This window comes from Rattus norvegicus, chromosome 17, assembly GCF_036323735.1.
Source record: "Rattus norvegicus strain BN/NHsdMcwi chromosome 17, GRCr8, whole genome shotgun sequence".
Taxonomy (NCBI): Eukaryota; Metazoa; Chordata; class Mammalia; order Rodentia; family Muridae; genus Rattus; species Rattus norvegicus.
The window spans coordinates 26,510,839-26,532,814 of record NC_086035.1 but is presented as its reverse complement, the minus strand read 5'-3'; the positions used below and the strand labels follow the sequence as shown (position 1 = coordinate 26,532,814).

At 47.8% G+C, this 21,976-nt stretch overlaps 2 protein-coding genes across 8 annotated transcripts in view; one reads left to right on the top strand and one right to left on the bottom strand.

The window, feature by feature from the left end:
• Bmp6 (bone morphogenetic protein 6) overlaps positions 1-9,111 on the top strand; it is a 261,855-nt gene extending 252,744 nt beyond the window's left edge. For 5 of the 7 annotated variants that reach the window (XM_063276108.1, XM_063276107.1, XM_063276106.1 and 2 more), the window contains 2 exons: positions 6,289-6,365; positions 7,699-9,111. In XM_063276108.1, coding sequence (XP_063132178.1) covers positions 6,289-6,365; positions 7,699-8,046 — 425 coding nt within the window. In that variant the 3' untranslated portion in view covers positions 8,047-9,111. The remainder of the gene's footprint in view (positions 1-6,288; positions 6,366-7,698) is intronic. The other 2 variants (XM_063276110.1, NM_013107.2) reach the window with 1 other exon arrangement.
• A 95-nt stretch (positions 9,112-9,206) lies between these two features.
• Txndc5 (thioredoxin domain containing 5) overlaps positions 9,207-21,976 on the bottom strand; it is a 28,142-nt gene continuing 15,372 nt past the window's right edge. The window contains exons 4-10 of the mRNA NM_001271330.1: positions 20,834-20,930; positions 18,486-18,601; positions 16,234-16,320; positions 15,499-15,639; positions 12,777-12,859; positions 11,530-11,659; positions 9,207-10,636 (exon numbers count right to left, since the gene is read on the bottom strand). Of these exons, the coding sequence (NP_001258259.1) occupies positions 10,514-10,636; positions 11,530-11,659; positions 12,777-12,859; positions 15,499-15,639; positions 16,234-16,320; positions 18,486-18,601; positions 20,834-20,930 (777 nt within the window). The 3' untranslated portion in view covers positions 9,207-10,513. The remainder of the gene's footprint in view (positions 10,637-11,529; positions 11,660-12,776; positions 12,860-15,498; positions 15,640-16,233; positions 16,321-18,485; positions 18,602-20,833; positions 20,931-21,976) is intronic.

Sequence of the window (21,976 nt, the reverse complement as noted above, 5' to 3'; positions counted from 1 at the left end):
GTTCAGAGTGTGTTAAATGGAACCAGTTCTTAATCTTTTATACATATACAGGACTAGATGTGGGCTAGTGACTCGAAAGCTGGAATCAAAATCTACCTGTATCATGCTTGGCTTTTCCTATGAGTAGTGGTCTGGGATGCAACAGATAAGCAAGTTCCCTTCGGACTCCTCCCCAGGTCTTCCCTTGTGGGTTGGTCCAGACCAAGCATCCCCAATCCTAAAATTCCAAAAGGCAAACACTTGGTCTGAAACCATCTGACCATCCTGTCAGCACTAAAAAAACCTTTCGAATTTGGGGTTCTCTGTATCAAAGAAGTTCAACTTAGGAAAAGTAAATGCAAGTATTCCAAAATCTGGGGTGAAAAAAAAAAAACCTTCAAAATCGGAAACACTTTCAGTCTAGCCCCAAACATTTTGATTCTGAACCTTAATAGAGCAGAGCAAGTGGGTATAAAATGCCAGGTAACTCAGGGTTACCAACCACGGGGAGGGTCTGGGAGTCAGGGAACCCCTCAGTCTAGGAGGTGACAGAAAGGAAGTTCTGTGACACTCATGGAGTCTCAGTGTTTATGGGAAACCTTGTCTGTCTATAAGGTATGTAGCTAAAAGGAGGTGAAAGTCATGTATTATGTGGTGAGTATGAAACCTCAAAATCCTAGAACTACCTGTGGCCTTTCTATGGCCTCTAATACTGATATACTGATATAGTACTCATATAAACAAAATGTAGAAGAAAGTCAAGCCCTTCTGAGGCCTGGTAAGAGGCTCCTGAAACCAGAACTCTGAACCCCAGAGGGTTGCCTGCACTTGGTCTAATGTGGCAACAGAAAGAGCTGGCACCTCCTGCATCTACCTCATGTTGTTCTTCAGGCAGGGTGAGTGGGAGCAGGAGACTTGTTTCTTCTTTTGATAAGATAGGGCTTAGAAGGCCAGAGATAAGGCAAGGGCAGCTAGACCTCTGAAAACTGAGGTGCTACCTTAGCTGCTACTGCTTTGCTTTTGCCCTTGACATTTGAAGAGAAGGGGGAATAAGTGGAGGTATGCCTTCTGCCAAAGAGGAGGAAGAGGACATGAATGAGAGAGAGAGACAGACAGAGAGACAGACAGAGACAGAGACAGGCAGACACAGACACACACACAGACAGAGAGACAGAGAGACAGAGAGAGACAGAGACAGAGACAGGCAGGCAGACACAGAGAGAGAGACAGAGACAGACAGACAGACAGAGAGACAGAGAGACAGAGAGACAGAGACAGAGACAGAGACAGGCAGACACAGAGAGAGAGAGACAGAGAGACAGAGAGAGACAGACAGAGACAGAGACAGGCAGACACAGACACAGACAGACAGAGACAGACAGACAGAGACAGACACAGAGAGAGAGGGGGGGGAGGCAGAGACAGACAGACAGAGACAGAGACAGGCAGACACAGAGAGAGAGAGACAGAGAGAGAGAGACAGAGAGACAGAGAGAGAGAGACAGAGACAAACAGACACTTGGGTCATCAGGTTTGGCATCAAGTACCTTTACCTGCCAGGCCTTCTCACCACCCCTGCCCTCCTGTCTTGAAGCAGAGAACCATTTTGGGATGGTTGAGAGCCAGATTTTGCTTGCTGCATTAAGCTTATAGCAGCCAGATATATTCTTAAAGGTGTGTTTTGACACTGGTACTAGGTGTTCATGGCTGCGTGTCCCAAAGACGCCTGGGCATCTTTGGCTCTATTTGGAGCTGTGGTGTTCCTGCCTCTCATCCTCCAAGGCAGCTCTCCATGGCTCTCCTGTGCTCAGAACTACCTGGGCAGCATTGGTTCCTCCTGATGGTTCTGAGCTGGGGCCTGGAAGCCGTCACACCCTCTCAGTGGCAGTGCTGGTGATCCCCCAGGTTTGTGTACAGGACACCCAGAAGTCTGACACTGTGTCCATGGGCCCTGTTGCTGGCCTGGGGGCTATAGCGGTTCCCTGTTTTCATGGTTTTGTTTTTGCCTCTGACTCTATACTTTCTCCTTTCTCTGCCCTACTTGGACAAAACTATGGTTTGTTTTTTTGTTTTTTGTTTTTCTTTTCTCCCATTTAAATGCATATGTTCTTATTAAATTTTAGCTGCATACTTTTTTAAAAAAATCTGGCCTTTTTCAAACTCCTCTTGTAAACAGATATCAAGGGTGGCTGGGGTAAAGGATAGGGTTTTTGGGGTTTTTTTTCTCAGCCATCTGTCAATCTGTAAAAACAAAACACAAAAAATTGGGTCAGCATCATCCCACATGGAACCCAGGGCACCCACCCCTGAGCTACAGAAACGAGTATTCCAAAGGTCTTTGACCTCCACAAATATTTATATGCTCCTTGCCAGCCCTCACCATGGAACTATAAGGAAACACAAGCTCGGCCAGCAAATATCTGTAGGAAAGGAAACAGAAGGATTGAATTCCTGCTTTTCCTCTCTCTGGCCCCAGTCCTTAATAACAAAAACGTCAACGTCTGACTGTAAAAGAAATAGCTTCTCTTTCCAGAAAGTTCTCTGTGCGAGCACTGAGGGAGTCAGAACCAGAGAACGCTCACAGCCAGCTGGGGTGTTGGGAAGTTGGAGATGAAGTCCTGGGACCATCCCATCCATGGTGTAACAGAGAGAAAAAATGAAATATAGAGGTGGGGAAGTTGCCCTGTCCGTGTTCTGACAATAGTTTTCAAATACTGACCAGGTGACCTTTAGTTCAGTTCTACCATAAACCCACTCATTAGCGCAAGGTCCTCAGCAGGATTGCCCTGCCCTATTTCGGAGACTGTCCCCGAGGTGAGGTCTCCAGGCCACCCATGCTTGGGTCTGTCTTTCCTACAAGTTGAGGAGATTCTGTGCCCACTCTTTCATGTTTACTAGTTTTCCACAGAAGGCTCTGTATTTATGATTGGCAGTGTGTTAAAAACTTAAGAATATTCTGCAAAATCAGTGACCTAGAACCAGGTGGGTCAGGGGTTAGTGTCGTGGAACCTCTGTGCCCTCTCTGGGTGCATCGTTCTCTCAACAACATCAGAAGGCACACACTTCTGGAGATGTCATGGAGCCTCGTGGTCCTGGGTTTGTATTTGATAGCTCAGTCCATTTGGTGTTGCTCTAACAAAACATGTGCAGCTAGGCACTTGCAAGGAAAAGCTCATTTTAGCTTATGGTTTGGAAGTTGAAAAGTAGTATCACAACTACGTGTGATAAAGAGGGTAGACAGGTGGCCTTGCTTTATAGGACTCTATATATGCCTTTCTAATGACTAGATCAGTTACCGTGATAGATTTCTATAAAGCAAGGCTACCTGTCTGCCATCTTTTATATGTATTTTCTGTCCTTGGATCCAATATGAAGCTGTCTTCTATTCTATTGACACTTCCTGAAGTCACTAGTCCAGGGTAGCTTTGAACTCATGGCAAGTGCTCCTGCCTTAAATTTCCCAGGTTCCTAAATACTGGGATTATAGATGTGTGCCCTATCATGCTTGACTGATCCATTCTTTATTATTTCACACTGCTGCTATATGCTTCACCTATAAAAGAAAATTATTTAGAAATTTCTGTATTTTATATGGCCAGTGATTCTAAGATTGATCTAAAAGATTTTGAAGGAAGTTCGGAGAAAGGACAAGCAAAAAGTAGGTTGGTTAGGGGCATTCCAGGTGAGACCCTAGGTAGGGGATCATATAGTTGACAAGGACAGCTGCAAGAGTACAGGGACACTGTAGCCTTGGAATGTTCAAGAGTCTCAGTCCATGTACCCAGGTGACAGGAGAGGAAAGAGAATTCAGAGGCCCAAAGGAAAGTGAGAAGGGCCTATAGCTGGGTATAAAATTTTAGATTTGTGGACTTGTTCTTTTGACATTTAATATTTGAACGAATATTTTTTTGTTAATTTTGTCATCAACCTACTTAATCTTCCTTAAATTTCTGTTACTTCTGAGAATTTTTTATTTAATATACTCTAATTTCACCAGATTTTATCATCATAGGAATTTATTCTGATTAAGGCTCATCATATCTTTTTATTTAAAGGTGTTTAAATGTAAAATGTTAATCCTTTTCGAATTCTAGGAAATTCTCAGAGCCTTTAGGTCTCCAAATATCACTTTCCCCTCTCATATCTGTCTGGAATTCCCAATAGAATTATGTTGGGTCTTTTATTCTATCTTCTATGTCTCTTTATAGATAGTCATAGTTTCTGATCATTTATATTTGAAGAGGTTTCTTTAAGTGAATGGAACGACTCTACCTCTCTCTTAGGTTATATCTCGTGCTTAGGTCTTTCATTCTATTTCCAATGCTTACTGGCTTTTATAAAGTTCTACTTGTTTCTCTCTCTCTCTCTCTCTCTCTCTCTCTCTCTCTCTCTCTCTCCCTCCCTCTCTCCCTCCCTCCCTCCCTCCCTCTCTCCCTCCCTCTGGCATCTACCTATCTTTCCCTATCTGCCTGCTCTTTTGTCATCATGTTCTTGCTTTAGTATTCCCTGCCTTACCATTATTTACTTTTCTTTTATAGTCTTCTCTAGAAGTTACTTTGACCTACAACCCATTAAGTTGTGTTCCCTCTCCTCTCCTCTCCTCTCCTCTCCTCTCCTCTCCCCTTCCCTCCCTCCCCCCCACCTCTCTCATTGAAGGCTTGTTTCCAGCAGGAAGGGCTTGTCTGTGTGCAACGGTGGTTCAGAGTGAGAATCCTCTATGCCCTGCTCTGAAGTTCCCTCCATGGGAGTTTCCTTCTCATATAGACTTAAAATCGGGGAGGAAGTTCTGCAAGGTCAGGTAGGCAAGCAGGGATGGTGATGGTGAATACATTTAGAGCCAGCCAGTACTTGACCCAGATCTCTCTTGCCAGGTCACTAGCCTTCGTTGATATGGCTTCTTTACAAAATTATGAGTTCTGTACACTTTCTTCTGATTTGGGGTTGGGAATTCCAAGAGATAAAGTGTGATTGTCTAGGTCAAAGACATCCATGAGTTAATTGATTGGTTTGTGTAGTTGATTGATAAAGGCAGAGGTAGTGTGCATGTTATTTAGATTCTGCTTCTCTTCTCAACCATATTAGAGGAAGAATCTTTCTCCAAAAACTGTCTCCTTGTCTTCACATGTTTAAAACCATGGCTCTGAGCCCACTAGTCAAAACCCTTTGAACACTCCCTTCATGTCTCTAATAAAAGTCCACATCATTGTCGGCATTCCCAGTCATTCATTTCTCCAATTGTATCTCCCAATTCTTTATGAGTCCTCCCATGCATTCCAACAGAACTGTCCCCACTCCCACTCTCCCTTCTACAAGCTTCAGGACTATTGACCCATGACTCTTGACCATGCCATTTATATTCTGAGTTGCATTTGAACTACTTGAGTACATGTCTCTCACAGCCCTGTTGAGTCTCCAATCTTGGAGGACACAACTATATGTGATTCATCTCTCCGCTCCCCATGTCACAGCAAAGGTGTTCTGATGGGCTGGAAGGAACCAACGTGTTCCCATGTCTCCTACAGAGATTGTTAAGCCAGGCCAGTGGCTCCTGAATTGCATAGGCAAGTTCAGCAGATGGTTTTGGGGAACTGCTAATTTTGGAATGATTGTTTGGGGGGCGCATGTAGAGGGGTCATCTCCAGCAGTGAGGCTGGGGGAGATCATGGCCTTACACTTTCCTCTATTTCTGGGTCCCCTGGTTGACCTCTGATCATAACACTTCTTCAGGGCATTCTTTTCGGGGGGGGTGTCAGAAACTATCTCCAGCCCCATGCCATGTCTGGGTAGTTCACATCTAAAATAGAGTGAATCCTGTCTAGCACAGCCACCTGCGAATGTGTGTCATCTTTCAAGTCCAGTGGAAATCTTCACACATCCCTCTGTAAACCCTATACAAAGCAGATAACACAACACACATCTGTTGCTTAAAGGTGTTCATTAAATCACAGGATGCCCAAAGTAGACACAAAGAGGAGAGTGTCCTAGAGCTCCATGACCCCTCTAACTCAGTGCCAACTTTCTTATCTCATTCTTTCAAGGTCTAAGGGGATTTGAACACTTTAACAGCATTTCTTTTGAAACATGATTAGGGGAAAAAATAATGATTAATTTCTTCAGTGGCTCCAAATTTAGGCAGATAACCGGGAACTCAATTGAACTATTGGGGGACCATGTGTGTCAACAGTGGCCTGGTTCACAGTTGTCCTGAGCCTCATCCACTGCCTGGCATGTATGAGATAAAAAAAAACTTTCATATCAGTTTTTTAAATAAAGGAGTTAACAAGTGTATCTTTTTATGTCCTTCAACAGACTACAACAGCAGTGAGTTAAAAACAGCTTGCAAGAAGCATGAGCTTTACGTGAGCTTCCAGGACCTGGGATGGCAGGTGAGTCTCAGGGTAAGGAGGGCGATAGGTACCTTGATCTTATCTCACCACTGGTGGCCATCATCAGCTTCCTGGGGCTGTCATAGCAATCTGAGGAGCCCTCAAATGTTCAACCTGCTGGAGTTAAGACAGGGAAACCTGGCCTGCTGATATACCCAGTGCACCCTGTGCCCTTTGTGGGCTCCCAAAGCTTTGTGACCCCTTAAACCCAAGGCCTACTTCTGCCTTACCTCGCTCTTTCAAAGTCCAAGGGGGTGAGTGTATTTATTTGTACATTTAAAGAACTTTTATTTTGAAACAGGATCACAAAAATATGTGATGACTTTTTCCAGTAGCTCTAAATTGGCTCTGCCCCTGTGTGGAAGAACTTGTTTGGCCCATATATCAAGTCCAGCTAGGTGTGAGGAGAAGCAGGAGGTAGTAGTTTGTATGTAAGTGGCATGACTTTGACAGGAGCATAATAGAATCCTGTAGAGGATCCTGTAGAGGATCTTTTGGGTCCAAGTCCACACAAGTGTTTTAATTGACTGTATTTCAGTTGTATGGTGACATTAGGGGCAGTATGTGTTCAGTATATCTAGTGCTCTGACTTTTGAAGTTGAGTCTTTCTCTGGGCTACAGTCTTCTCTCATCGGCGGCATCAGAGGCTCCTGATCAGCCCCACAGTGCACTCTGCTAAGTTAGGATGCTCGGTGTGTTAGGTGTACAGTGGGCACTTTATTGGGGTGTAACCAAGGAGCATTTGTACCTCAAGCCATTCACCCTCTTAGTTAGGGTTTTACTGCTGTGAACAGACACCATGACTAAGGCAAGTCATATAAAGGACAACATTTAATTGGGGCTGGCTTACAGGTTCAGAGGTTCAGTTCAGTAATCCTCAAGGCAGGGGCATGGCAGTGTCCAGGCAGGCCTGGTGCAGCAGGAGCTGAGAGTTCTACATCTTCATCTGAAGGCTGCTAGCAGAGTACTGACTTCCAGGAACCTAGGATGAGGGTCTTAAAGCCCACACCGACAGTGACACACCCACTCCAACAAGGCTACACCTCCAAATAGTGCCCCTCCCCCGGCTGAGCATATACAAACCATCACACTCACTCAGTTCCACAGGTAACAGTTCATAGCAGCTAAGAGCCCATGCAAAGACCGGAAGCTCTAGGGTCTGACCAACAGGCTCAAGCTTCACTTGAATGTGAACTTGGGCATTTCCCTAAACTCCCTGCATTTCCCCATATTGTGCGCCATAAACAATACCTTCTCTTGGGGCCCCTGAGAGTGCAGATGGTACAGGGTGGCCTGGTGGATCCTTCATGTCTTCCTTTTGCTTCATCTCAAGGACTGGATCATCGCACCCAAAGGCTACGCTGCCAACTATTGTGACGGAGAGTGTTCCTTCCCTCTCAATGCACACATGAATGCCACCAACCACGCCATTGTACAGACCTTGGTGAGTGCTCTGACTTGGCTGGTGGGGCCAGGCCTAGATCCAGTGTCATTTCTCACAGTGTCCTCCCACGCTTCTCTTCTGGAACAGGTCCACCTTATGAATCCCGAGTACGTCCCCAAACCATGCTGCGCACCAACCAAACTGAATGCCATCTCGGTTCTTTACTTCGACGACAACTCCAATGTCATCTTGAAAAAATACAGGAACATGGTTGTGAGAGCTTGTGGATGTCATTGAGTGGAAGCCAGTTGCAGGGGCTGTGATTCTGCCTCGGATTCCTAACATCTGCCTTAAAACACGGGAAGCAGCACAGTGCAGCGGGACGATGACACTCAAAGCATCTCCTGCTGGTGCCTTAGCCCAAGGAGGATTTTACGAGGACCTTGTCGATGGCTTTCCCAGTTGAGCAGTTGCTGGTCTGTAGGAAGCTGTAATGCTTGTAGCACAGGCCTGGAAACTACAGAAACATAGTGTTCTCCTCCCCCAGTCCCACCCAGACTAGCCTTAGCTTTTAGATCTAGCTGTTTGTGGTGTAAGTAGGAGATAAACTTGAAGGAATATTAAATATCCCTGGTTGAAAGACAGATCTAGTGGTTCTACAGCACCCATCCCAGGGAGATTTTGCAGATAGCCGAATGGAGGAGAGGAGAACACTCTATTAGATTCCATTCCCAGCAAAGGGCAGCTCCCACAGAACCTGCAGCCTGGCCATCACAGGGCTTTGTGGAGGTGCCTTCTGTCTACTGTTAGTTACCCGTTTTATGTTGACTCTTGGTGGTGTGAAAATGTACTAATTTCGGTCAAAACAAACTATAGCATTCCCACGCCATACTCCTCCCTTACTCACAGAATTCCTTACTAGAACCAAAGTAGATGGACTGTACTTTGTGGTAGAGCCCTGAAGCATCTGCAGTAGCCTTCATTTAAACCACGGAACAGCAGAATGTGATTCTGCGTCTCTCGGGCAGACTGGCTGGACATGTACGTTACCATCAGGAACACTGGCCCCAACACATCAGCTCTCTCTCTCCTAACTCTGCTTTTTCCCTTTTCCCTACATTAGCATTCCACGGTTCAGGGCTAGAGTCTAAAGCAGAAGTCCACAAACAGAAGGGCCCTGACTCTAAGAATGGGTTTGTTGAGGTGAGCATGCTGTTTGTAAACCAAAACCACCATTTCCTCTTGTAGAAAGTAAGACTCAGACTGAATCTTAGAATATTTTTTAAATGTCTTTTTCACAATCATGTACTGGGAAACCAATTTCATACTAAACTGATTAAATAATGCATTTACAATCTGTAACTGTTTGTACTTACAGCTTTTTTTGTAAATAGAAACTATAACTTATTGTCTTATTTTATATCCGTTTTGCTGTAACATTTAAGCAAAGACCAGACTTTTTTTCTTTAAAAAAAAAAGTTTATTTAGAAAGTATAAACCAATTGTACCACTTTTGAGTTTTCTTTTAATACAAGACTCATGATGCAAAGCTGACGCCACTGTGAGCTTGGCCAATAGAGCTGCTTTTCACGGACAGCTATGGCCCACACATGGTTAATAACAAACGTTCATAATGGTTGGCAGGCGCCTCTGCGCCTGATGCTTAGGAAGCAGACGTAGTCTTGTTTCGAGCCTCCTTGCCACACATTTTGTGCCAGGTGTTGACTTCACCCTGCTTATGGGGAGGTGGGTGAAGGGCTGGGCACAAACATACGGTTTGGAGGACAAGACAGACAGGGGCATGGCGCGGGCTGCATCTGCAGGGTTAAGAGCAGCAGTGTCTGATAACCAGGACGGCAGGAACGGAACCGGAAGGAGCTGTGTGACATCCAACCTTAGACGTCCTGCCGACTGCAGTCTTTGGTCTTGAGGTCAAATGAATCCCACTGCTCATACATTATTAGAAAGATGGTCAGCCTCCTTGATGGTGGAGATTATAGAGCAAGCCGCTAAGAGGACTACTTAGGAAGAGAATCAGAAGCTGTGTCTAGGAAGGCCAGTGTGGAGCTGCAGAGTCTCCTGGTCCTTAGACCTGGGAAAGCTTATCAGGTGAGGACCCACCTTGTGATCATCCCACACCCTCACTTTCTGCAGAAGACCTCTCCACTCCACCCTACGCAAAGCAGACAAGAGGATCCTTTGAAAACACGAGTGTTTGGGGCACACATCAGAAGTACCATTTGTTATGGCTTACCTCTCTCAACTAGAGAAGTAATAACACCCAACAGTGGCTATGAAGGGATCTCCAGCACTGCGTGGACTTTTGCTTTACAATCTGCACACTATGGGCCGACATGTTACTAAGTCAGCAGTGCCACAGGCCTCCTCTCCAGAACTCAGGCAATTCGAAAAACTGCTGCTGTGTGACGCTTTCCTCACATCCCTCAGGAGCCAAGAGAGCTCAGCAATTTGGTTTTCCTTGACTGTGTTTTAGTTGCAAAGGGAGCCGATTTAGTTCTGTCAGAGAAGGTTACAGGATGGATAGTCACTGAAAATAATTTGGTTTGCCCAGGGACCGTGAGCTGTCATTAGAGAAACTTAAGGTCCGTAGTGTGTGGTGGCTCAAAGGGCACACAGCAAGCAACACAAGCTCAATACATTCAGCGTTCTGACTAACCACAGTGAAGATACGCATGTCCATGTGAGGTCACTCCTATGCACGGGGTGCATAAGGCCAGGGTGGATGACGGCTTCACCAGGGTTCTTAGAGTTCATCCTTTGCCTGGCGCAGAACAAAGCTGTGTAGAGAGTCGAGGTCTCTGCCTCCATTGTGCTCACCCACTTTCTCACCTCCCCGGAAAAGCAGCAATGTGGGGTAGCCTCGTACCTTTAAAGGAGGAAAAGAGTAGTTTAAATTGCATACAAAGAGATGGCTCAGTCAGAAAAGTGCCACAGGGAAAAGTAAGTATTAGGGCTTGAATTTGGTCCTCCAGCACCCGTGTACAAAATGGGTCCTGGTGTGCCCATCTATAATTCCAGTGCGGGGGGGGGGGGTGTTGAGACTAGAGGATCCTCAGAGCTTACTGGCGAGCTGGCCCGGCCCATGAGTGAGTTCTAAGTTCAGTGAAAGATCCTAAGAAAGAGATCTGATGTCAGTGTTTTAAGAGTTCACGCAGCACCCCAAACCTAAAAAAAACACTGCTATAGGTAAGGTTGGGAAATTCTGAGGCTAATATCAGAGCTACCATATGACTGTGGTGTGCATGAGGCCCTGACTCCATGCCCAGCACCATACATACAGAAGGCGAATTATAAACGACACACATAGCCCAAAAGATCATATGAGGAGCTCAGAAAAAAACATGCCAGCTAAACAGACTGTCCTCTCCAGCCGTGGCCTTTTCCTAGGGTAGTGTGATTCACACATTCCTCCCGGCCCCATCCTTTAGGATGCCTGTTTATAACTGAAGGCTGAGCCCTTGGGTGGGTAGGACAAGAGTGCTGGCCAGCCAGCAGACAGCACCCACTCTCAACACGTCGCTCGACTCTTAGGACTATACCCGCTAGAACCCAGAGCTGCGGTCCGCAAGGCCAGCCTCCTCTGTTGCAGGCAGACGGTCTTTACTTCTCAAACGGAGTAACTCAAGGACAAGCCATTCTCTAGGGAGGCCTGGACATAGTAAGTGAGCTCGTTCCACGATGCTGAGTGGCAGTCCCCTAGGGCGCTGATCCAAATCTTGGGCTCCCCCTCTCTAGGCACGCTTCCCCTCAGGCACCCACCGAGTACTTGCTGCAAACACCACGCTCAGCGGTGCAGTCCACTTCTGCGATGGTGACGTCTGCCAAGCCAGGGAATTCCTTCTTAGAGAGCTCTTCCCAGGTAGGAGCCAGATTCTTGCAGTGGCCACACCTAGAAGAGAATAGGGGCAGCTGTACTGAGAGCTGGTCAAGGTCAGCCTGTGTTTCGCCTGCATGGCAGTCACCATACCCTCAGAATCCGTTATATAACCACCAAATTCTCCCACTGGGTATTTATGGGCCCTTCCTTCCTCTCCTAAGGAGGAATTGAAAGTCTTGCCACCCTTGGTAGCCTGACAGAAGTGAGCAGGTTTGCAAAGAAGTTCGATCTTGATCCCATTTCTACAGTGTGGTGAGTGGAGCTGACACAGAATCACCGTGAACAGCAGGGTGAGCTGGAAACATGTGCACGGGAGGACACACGGCGATGAGGATGGCTTCGTCTGCACGTGCTACGCTCAAACCTTCCCTCACTGCTGTCTGCTTTCTCTCTGCCCTTCCCACTACAGGAGGGCTTCTCTCTTAACTCACCAAGCTGTACAGCTTTGGGGGTTTCTAAGTAAAGTTTAGTAGCATTACATGGCACCATTTCTTTTTTTGTTTCTTCTCTTTGTAGTCCAGGCTGTCCACGAACTCAGTCCTCCTGCCTTAGCCTTCCGGTGCTAGGAGTTCAGGCCTGAGTCACCATACCAAGCTGCCATTCTAGTCAAGGGAAAAAGCTGCCCAAGTCATGGGTTACGTGCTCATCAGCAGCACTCCTGCGTGCATGGAGGAACAAGCAGATCGGGGTATCACAGTGACCGCTGTGTTTGGGTTGATCATCTGCTCTATGTGCTTGGTCAACTGGACTATTGTACTTACAAACTGTTGTCGTGGTTTTAGAGCTAAGGTTCAGGGCCATCAAAGGACATGCAGAGTTGCAGCCATTCATAAAAGTCTCGGAACCCATCCGTCCTCTGGGGCCAGGCTATCTAGGTCTCAGTTTCTGAGGTCCACTGAGATTCTAGTCCCCGAGGACTGCATGGCAGGAAGGTTCAGGTAACTAGGTCATGTGCTGAATGGCTTGACGAGAAAGCTGAGCCCATCACAGTTCGCTTCTGGTTTTGTTTGTGCCTAAGTAGACTGAGCTTTAAAAGTAAATTCATATCTTTCTCTATAAAATAGTCGTGGATGTGCTGAGAGACATGCTCACAGGGGGCACTGGCACAGTGTCTGAGGTGGCCACTTACCAGGGAGCATAGAACTTGACGAAGGTTATTCCTTGTGCAATAGTGTCCTCAAAGCTCTTCTCAGTGAGTGCCAGCACAGTGCCCTTCAGGGAGGAAGGTCAATTTAAACACACTGATCAAAGCAGAACAGGGTCGAAGATGGATCTGGCCAGAGCAGCCTACGAGTTGTATGCAGGGCAGCCAGATCTCTTGATGGACAGACATTAGCACAGGGACCAGGGTACCAAGTCCAAGAGCTGCTGAGGGGTGTGGGCAGCAGGATGCTGAGACCCTTAACAGACCTCCCAACTTCCCAGGCCCCTGTTCTTCCCATAACCAGCCCATGGGCTGTACTGTCTCCCAGGGCTCTGCAGTGTGGACCAGTCGTTCTGGGCTAGGCCTACAGCTCCCAGGCCTGTAGCCCAAGATGCCTCTGTGGGTCTCATGAGCTCACACACTGTGTTTCTCTCCTGCCCCGCCTATCTACAAGAATTTATCTCTTCTAGCCAACAGGGACCTGGCAGCACAGACGTGGGTGGGTTTTATTACACTCACGCCAATGGGCTTCTGTGTGCTCTGATCTACAAAAAGCGTGAGCGTATGGGCCTGACTCAGGCTACAGAGTTTCATGCAGGCATTTAAACAGCTCTATCTGGACAGCTCTTCATGGGATCCCGCCTGTATTTCTCTAAAAGCCGATGTTCAGCAGCCCCCTCAGAGGTGCTGGGGAGCAGCCACCACACAATCTGGATCTCTAATAGTAAGTTCGTGGACTTAAGTCCGACAAACACTACCGCCCTATGTCCAGATAGGCGGCTGTGCTCCCTGAGAGGCCAGAGATGGAAAACTTCGTTATAAATAACCATGAAAGCACTTGCAGTGTGTAATTACCCAGTTAGGGACAACACGCGTGCTCCCCTAACATTGTAGGTGATCACATTTCTTAAACCAAAACTTCGGGCTATCCATGACCTATGTAAGAATACACCCAAGGAATGGGGCCCTAAGCTTGAGGAGGCCTCTTGGGACTGGGGGTGGGGGTGGGGGGCATGATAGGGGCAGCTGACAGCACTGATTTATCCAATTTCCAAGTGCGGACTTTTCTTGAGTGATGGCTCCAATGAGTCACTGCCCTCATCCCAGGGACAAGGCAGCTCACTAACCCTGCTTGTGACACCCCCACCCTAGTGTCTCACTGTCAAGAGAAGAACTCAGTGGTGGGAGCTGAAACAACACTGTCCATTCGGTTATACGGTGGTGCCCATATGATGCTGGAGCCAGGACCTCTCTACTCCACAGTCCAGGGTTTGCTCACATGAAATGACTGGGCAGTTTGCATGGAATATACCCTCCCATAGACTCCAACCACCACCCGTCGCTCACTGGTCCTGAGTCCTGCACTGACTGCCCACTGTTTTGTCTCCATCCTCCCATACGCACAACTTGGAAACCAGCCCCAGGCAAGCAAACAGCCCACCCCCACTTCTGACCTGTGTTTCAGGATCTGCCATCCCTGGCCAGAGTCTCCTGGAATCTGAGGGACCTCAGAAACCTCCTCTTTACTTGCTCACTAGAGTGGGATCCTTAGGCTCCCCTCCTCCTGCCCCCACCATCTCACCCCCTTATTTTGGGGGTGTATACTCTCATACACATCTCCCTCTTACCTCAGCAGCTGCAAATCATCTTCCTGAAGCTGACCTGCTCTGACCTGCTAGGGCTCCACCCTCCAAACTTCTCCTATCCCTGGCTACTCTTGGGCACCCCTCTACTGGTTCCTTACGGTGCTTCCTGACTCACTGGCCCTGCTCTGCACCAGCTGATTCTCCTGATGGTATCTGACTCCCATGCGCCCCCATCTGGCAACTTTTGAGTTCTGGAAACCCTTGCTCAGTTCTCTTCTCTCCAGGCTGACTACCGTGCTGGCCACAGCCCCCTGACCCCAGCTCATCTATTTTCCACTGATTCCTCCAGAGACCTAGCAGCTTTCACAGGCTGGGGAACAGTTACCAGAGCTTTTTCTTTTTTCCTAGTAGCCCGTGATGGTATCTAGAATGCACCTGCAGCTTGCTAAATGCAGAACTAAAAGTCTAAAATCCAAGATCCCTTGGGGCTGGAGAATGGCTCGGTGGTTAAGAGTGCATGTTCTCTTAAGAAGGCTCACATTTGGTTCCCAGCACCCACAGTAGGCGGCTCACAAGTGCCTGTAACCCCAGGTCTAAGGGATCAGATGCCGCTGGTCTTGCAGGTCCCCCTTCCCCCGCCCCTATACAAAGAACCAAAAATAATAAAAATAAATCATAAAAACGAAAAAACGAAGCCACTTGAGTGAATAAGGTCAGAAGCTGTCTAAACAGATGACATATTCTGTGATCTGGCTACCCAATCCTCTGCATAGCCCTTCCTGCTGCACATCTCCCAGGAGCCTTTGCTACAGGGTCAAAGTGAAATGACAGCGACCAGCTCTGGAGGGAACAGAAATGGGGCCCAGGCAGCAGAGAAGACTTACAACAAGCTCTCATGTACATCTTTCCCAAGTACTGAGAGCAGACAGACTTGAGTCTTGCGACACCAAGCGCCTTCTCTCAGGGTCTTCTCCCCTCGACCTCAGGGATTTTCAAGGGACACCCCTACTGACCGTGGCCATGAGGAGCGTGTAGCAGTAGATCAGAAGCAATTTCACACTCAAGACCCCATTTGAGAAGAGTCTGTAGGTACTCAGGACCATCTCCCTCCAAACACCCACCTTGTCGCCCGGAGGCTCAGCAGCCAGCACCGGGGCCTCTGATGGCTCAACAGTCTCCGGAGCCGCCTCCGAACCCTGCAGCTGGGACTGCACATAGTCTCTCAGCGACTCCAAGTCCCTCTTTCCCTTGTACTGATCCACCTGTCCAAGACACACAGACGCCATCATCATTCTCGGTCACATGCTGTCCCACCCCATCATCTGCCCAGTTAGGCCCCTATCAGGAGTCTCAGCTCCAGCTATGTGTCTTTTGTGAGCAGGAGCTCTCACTCAGATGGGAAATCAGACTGACTTCACACACCACCCCAAGCTGTACACCATCAGAGTCTAAAGCAGGAGCTAGCCATTCATCCACCCATCTTCCTTGAGAATTCTGAGATACAATGCTGACCATGGGCAAGGCACTGAAGGAGGAGGGAGACAGAAGCCCACCAGGAGACCTTCTGAGGCCTAGAAGGTCTGTGTTCACACCAGAGCACAGGCGTCTGGTGTCTGCACAGGTGTCTAATTTCAGTGGACATCCAAGCTTACAAAACCGCCTCGGGAGAGTTTGGCAAATGCGAGTTTTCTTATTTACCAGGTCTATCAGTAAAGAGGGACACACACATTGCATTCTATAGTACACATCACTCCAAGAGCTGACAGTGGCCATTTCCTGTACCTTACACTCTCAGTAACTCGGCCACAATGGCTAGTAGAAGGGTCACCCCACAGCACACGGAGCTGAAGACATACCTTCTTGCCATCTCGAAACCAGAGCAGAGTTGGGTAGCCTCTGACCTGGTGCTCTGAGCAGACCGCGTAGTGCTGCGTGCAGTCAACCTGAGAACACAGAACAGAGGCACTCAGTCGGCTCCTCCAGAGCCTTCCAAAGGCATTAGCAGACAACTGATACTTAAAAAAAGAAGTTTTGATCCAGATCTCAGAGCAACCGTGGCAGCAATCTACAAGTTTTAAAAAGACTTTGCCTAGAAGCCACCCACAAACACGCCCACGCTAATGGAACACGGTGAGAAAATTTGTCTTGAGATATGGGATTTATTTGAATTCAACTGAAAAGGGCAGGTCTAGGAAGCCCCACCCCTAGTCTGGGAAGGGGTGTGAGCCATGCTTCTGAGAGTATGACAGACATTCATGGGGCATTTCCCAGTGCTGAGAAACTTGCTATATAGTTTCAAATCAAGGTGTGTGTGTGTGTGTGTGTGTGTGTGTGTGTGTGTGTGTGTGTGTGTGGTAGTGGGGGACAGCTCAGAGACACAGCATGTGCTCTGCATGCACAGGTCCTTGTAGTCTGATTCCTGTGCATGCACCCCCATAAACGGGAGCAAGTCATCCATGTTTAATAACATTGGTAAGTGTAGCACTACATAACTTGTTCAAGTAAGACTGTCAGTAGCTATTTATTTTGGTCTGAACTGAACCCAGGGCCCTGTTCATATGAGGCAAGCGCAGCTGAACTACATCCCCTCCCCTTTTCTTAAAATATTTTTATTTTGGGAGAGAATCCCAATAGGTTATCCCCGTTGGCCTTGAATTTGTGGTCCTCCTGCCTCAGACTCCGGAATAGCTGGGATTAGAGACCTGTACCAGGTGACTAGACCTGGCCTAGGTTACTTCATGTAAAGCAAGGCCCTCCTTGCCTGATATTTTTACAAGCATTATTTTAAAAAAGTTTTTATCATTAAAATTGGCCAAGCAGAACTTAGCTGGCTGTCACCATATCAATGACAAGGGGTTTGAACTCCATTAAGCTATAAGGCTTCAGCAAGAGCCCGTAGGTGTTCAAATGAAGTCCAGGGAGCTTCCAGCTAAGTCTGTGAGGGGAACAAGCATTCTCCAGGGTCCTGTCTAAAGCAGCCCAAGTGACTAGCAATAAAGGTCCTTCACAGTCTGTGTTGTCTGCTCATGTCTGCTCTGCTTAGAGCCTTTACTGGATAAAGACAAATTACTTCCCATAAAAACTCTCAAAATAATTTGAAGTAAGGGTACCAAGATTGTGGCAAGACAGAATGAATGCAAGATATATTTTCCAATTGTATTTCCATACAATGTTCAATGATTGAAATAACCAGTAATATTTATTATGTCAGTCATTGTTTTATCAGTCCATGGTAGACTGCCACATTGAAAGCATGGGGGGGGGGGGTGTCCATACAACTCACAGTGTGAATTACAATGTTCCCAGCTAAATTACAATGTATCACCATGCTCAACAGCAAACTCACATTGGACTACACACCATCCACCTTGTTTCCTTTCTGTAAAGAAGTAACTGAGGAGAGACACCTCAACCAAGGCCAGCCTGCCAGATCTACCAACGCCCTCCCTCTCCCCCCAGCTTCTGCTTCTGACCATCATACCCAGACACACAAGCCCTACAGCAAGTGGAAAAAGGAGACATTTTTCTAGAGGAATTCCATAAAGATTGAGTGTCCGGTGGGCATTAGAAATCAATGAGTTTGAAAGTAGCCAGAAGCCCGGGAGCCTGGATGGTCCCAGAAAGCCTGGACACATGGAAATGTTGCCCATTACTTCTGGCTTCTCTGTTTGAACAGTTGGAAGGAATTGTGGCTAGCGGTGTAAAGGAAGGCTCGCCATGAAGGGTCTGCTATAAGCCTATGTGAGTGCAGAACCCAGCAAGGACCCTTTAAGAAAGCTTTTGGCTGAGCTCCATGAACATCCAGTGAACATTCTACAAGGCTCTACCCCATATCTTTGCATAGCTCCAGGGCTGCCAATTCAGATTTGGCCATCCCTTCAGAATAAATCGACCAAGGCCATAATTTATCTCCACTCTGTGGAAAAGCCAGCAGACGCCAAAAACCAAGCTGCCATCTGTGAAGGTGAAATGAATTGTCAAGTGGCACACTAACTGGAATTAATAAATCAAGTTTGCGACTTTGCACACGGAATGAATAATGGACTACTTTGCTAATTAATCCAGCCCAAAGCAGACTGTTTCCACTTTAACAAGGGCTTGGACTTACCTTGCCAATCTTGACAGTTTCAGAATGTTCGAGGCCCAGAGCCAGCTGCTCCCAAGTTGGAGCCAGAGCTTTGCAGTGACCACACCATGGAGCGAAGAACTTGATAAAGTGGTTGCCTGTAGGGAAGGCCAAGGCGGAGAGGAAGAGGAAGGACACATTGGGTTTACGTCACGGGATCAAATGCTGAACTGAAGAATACAGCTTTGCTCCTTGCTTACAGATCTCAAGTCTTTCTGGTAAAAGGGACTCACCGCCACAAGTGTTTATATCTGAGTTCAAAATCAAATTTGTCATCTTTGAAGGGTAACCGAGAACCAACTCACACTAGCCAAAAGCTGGCAAGAAGGGAAAGAACTGTACAGTTGCCCTGGCTCTTTGGCCACCTCAACACTGCGAGTGATAAATGAGGTGGGATAGCATCACTGATGAGGGAGGGCCAGGCAGTGGCCGTGACTGCTGCTGCCTCACAGACAACACATCTTCTTCTGAGGCACTAGCAACCCGTAGGCCCTCCGGCATCCCCAAAAGCAGACACGGCAAAACCAAAACAAGGTAGTGTGTGACTGCCAGCGATTCAACCAGCCGAGTCCAGACTGCAGGGAACTCTGCAGGTCCACAAGCCCTATGTGCTCAGCAAAGAATGCCGAAAGAAAATGCTGGAGACCGTGTGGATCAACAGAACCTTACACAGACACCCTCGGCCTTCAGTGAGTGAAACATGCATTTAAAATCCACCAAATCCAACATAAGACTGGCTGGGAGGAGCATTAAACTGAACCATCCTACGTCAGATGAGCAAACAAGTCGAGGATTTACCATTGCACACCTGAGCTGAGGCCACAAGGCCTACGCATGGGCCCCACACAGAGGGCGAGTGCCTCTGGGTAGGGAATGGGAGAGAGGCCTGGGACATGGGTGGTACAAAAAGGGCTGTTGTAGTCATGGAAGACTGTCTTCAATAAGCCTCACTCTTGCTTTCTGTGCTTATCTTTTGTGAAAACAAACAAAAAGAGGTGAACAACAACAACAAAACCAGAAGGTTTTAGAATAAATAATGTTCCTGGCTAGTTAAAAAAGGAAAAAAATATCAAGTGGTCACAGCGTGATTTTCTAGACTCAGGTTTATATCTGGTTGCCCTGCTTCTACATTAGGCTGACGGCAACCCCAGATCAGGAGAGGACGCCTAGCACATACTGGGCGGTGGCCACACGGCCTGTGGTGGTGACCAGCCACACTGATGGCTAAGACTGGCAATAATGCATTTCAGGGAAATGGCGAATCACTTATTGAAAATTATGAGCAACTGATCTTTGAGGCTAACAGCATCTCTGTGCAGATATGTGGAGTACTGAGCCTGTGCCGCAGGATGGAGACTCAATTCCCAGAATCCAGGCAACTCTGATGGGAAGCCAGCAAGGTCAGGAAGCCATAGCTGTCTTTTAAAGAAAGAGCAGTGGGCCCCGAAACACTGCCATGTGGGGGCTTCAGGGTGTGTCCTTCGGGAGACACCCACACTGGGTGGGGTTTGGCTGGCCGGCGGCGGGAGACTGTCTAGGATGAGGGGATTTGTGCAGAACGTACATATTCTACACAAGCCCCAGTCAATGTGATGTCCCAGGAGGGGATATAGCAAGGTCCCACTGCTGGAGCAGTAGTATAGATTACATCACTCATTCTAGTAGCAATGAAGACACCATGGTAGTTTTTGAGTAATGCAGGTGATGAGGAGGGCACCAGGCTCCCAGCAGGCACAGGCTTCAAGGCCAGATGCAGTTCTAAGTCCTTTTGTCACAGTGTGCGCACCCCAGTCTTCCAGGGGGGTTTCTCTCTGGGGCAGCACTGGGTAACAGAGCCAGCAGGGAGGCGGCGTCTGCTCTCTGCCCGTGTGTGGTTGAGCCAACTTCTGAGGCCTGTCTATGTGGTAACAAAGGGAAGCTTGTGTCTTACTCGCAGTGGGGACAGCGGGCAGATATTTACGAGACCGATTCCACAGTCAGTACATAAAGAACACCTGATTTGATCCACAGTTTTAACAGTCCTACTACACTGTTTAAACAAGTAAGAGACGTGCTTCCTTCTGCCTCCGACAAATAAACAAGCTCACACCATTCATAAATACGTTCTTATCCGAGGCTGTTGTGTGTGCCTAGCGTGCTCACAGCTGCAGCAGGAGCCAGCTATGTCTACCAGGACGAAAAGGGAGGAAATACATAAGAGCAGGCTCACTAAGCAACAGTCCCAATGGTGCTGAAGAGAAAGTGTGAGCTGCGACTAGACGGTGCTATGAGTCCTTGGACAGCGAGAGGAAAAGCCAGCCCAGGGCCAGGGCAGGCGGTTCCATCCTTACCTTGAGAAACATGCAGCTCAAAGTTGTTGGCCGAGAGCTCATACAAGCCCTGCTTAAGCTCGGGAGCTCTGGGTGGTTCTGCCTCTGGCTCTGGTGTCTAATAGGAAGAAGAAAAACAGTCATCAGTGGGTTTGTCCTCGAGGATGCAGTTGGGGCATGGAGGAGGACCAGGCCCTGTTCAGAAGACTCCAAAAATGTCTGTCTGCTCTCACCTGTCTCTCTCACAACAGTGCTGAGCAAGGCCAGACAGGGAGTCACCCCCACCAAGAACTCTGGGTGCTTTAGCACCAGGCCCACCTTACTGGCCTGAGCTCTGGGGCAGTTGTCCTCACCCCAAACTCAACCAACAAAGAAACAAGCTGAAGTCTGCACACCCCAGAAACCATGTTCTCTTCCTGGACCTGATCTGAGATTTCCCACAGACAGGATTCAAGGTAAAGTTCCAATGAGCCTCTCTACACAGGAAAACGCTAAGACACAAAGGTGGGGAAACAGGCAAACCTAGAAGGCAAAAATGGCAAGAGAGCAGGTCCTGGTGACCCTCAGCTCTTACAAGGGGCAGAGAGAACCTGGGGAGGAGAAGCTACCAAAGACAGACAGAAAGGACATAAGAACCCAGAACTCAACAAGCAAGAGGACCCAAGGAAAGGATCGGGTAGACCTTGTGAGCTAAACATTAAAAAGGTAATTCCTGAGACAAGGTAGGACAGAAGGGCACAGCCCTGCAAAGGGTCTTCTGCCAGCACAGCGGCCAGCCCTTCCTGAAGGTGACACATCCCAAGAGCCCCTGCTTGAAATCATGGATAGAACCAAGCCCCATAGCTACTTCATTTCCTGAGTACGCATGCTTTTGACAGTTTAATTTGTACATGGAGCACAATGGAGATTTCATAGTAATTGATAAAGTAGAAACCACAACAATGTGTTATAACAAAAGCTATTTAAAACTTGTAAATTGGAGAGCACCCTGGGCAACTCTAGCCCTGTTCCCATCACACCCAGAGGAGAGCCTCAGCCAGCCCAAGCCACTTCATCATCATAACCATGAACACCAAGGCTAAGATCCAAGAGCCACAGCCCATGCCACTGACACCATGCCAGGTACCACAGGCAGCAGAGGCTCAGACAGCCTCCCCGGCAGTG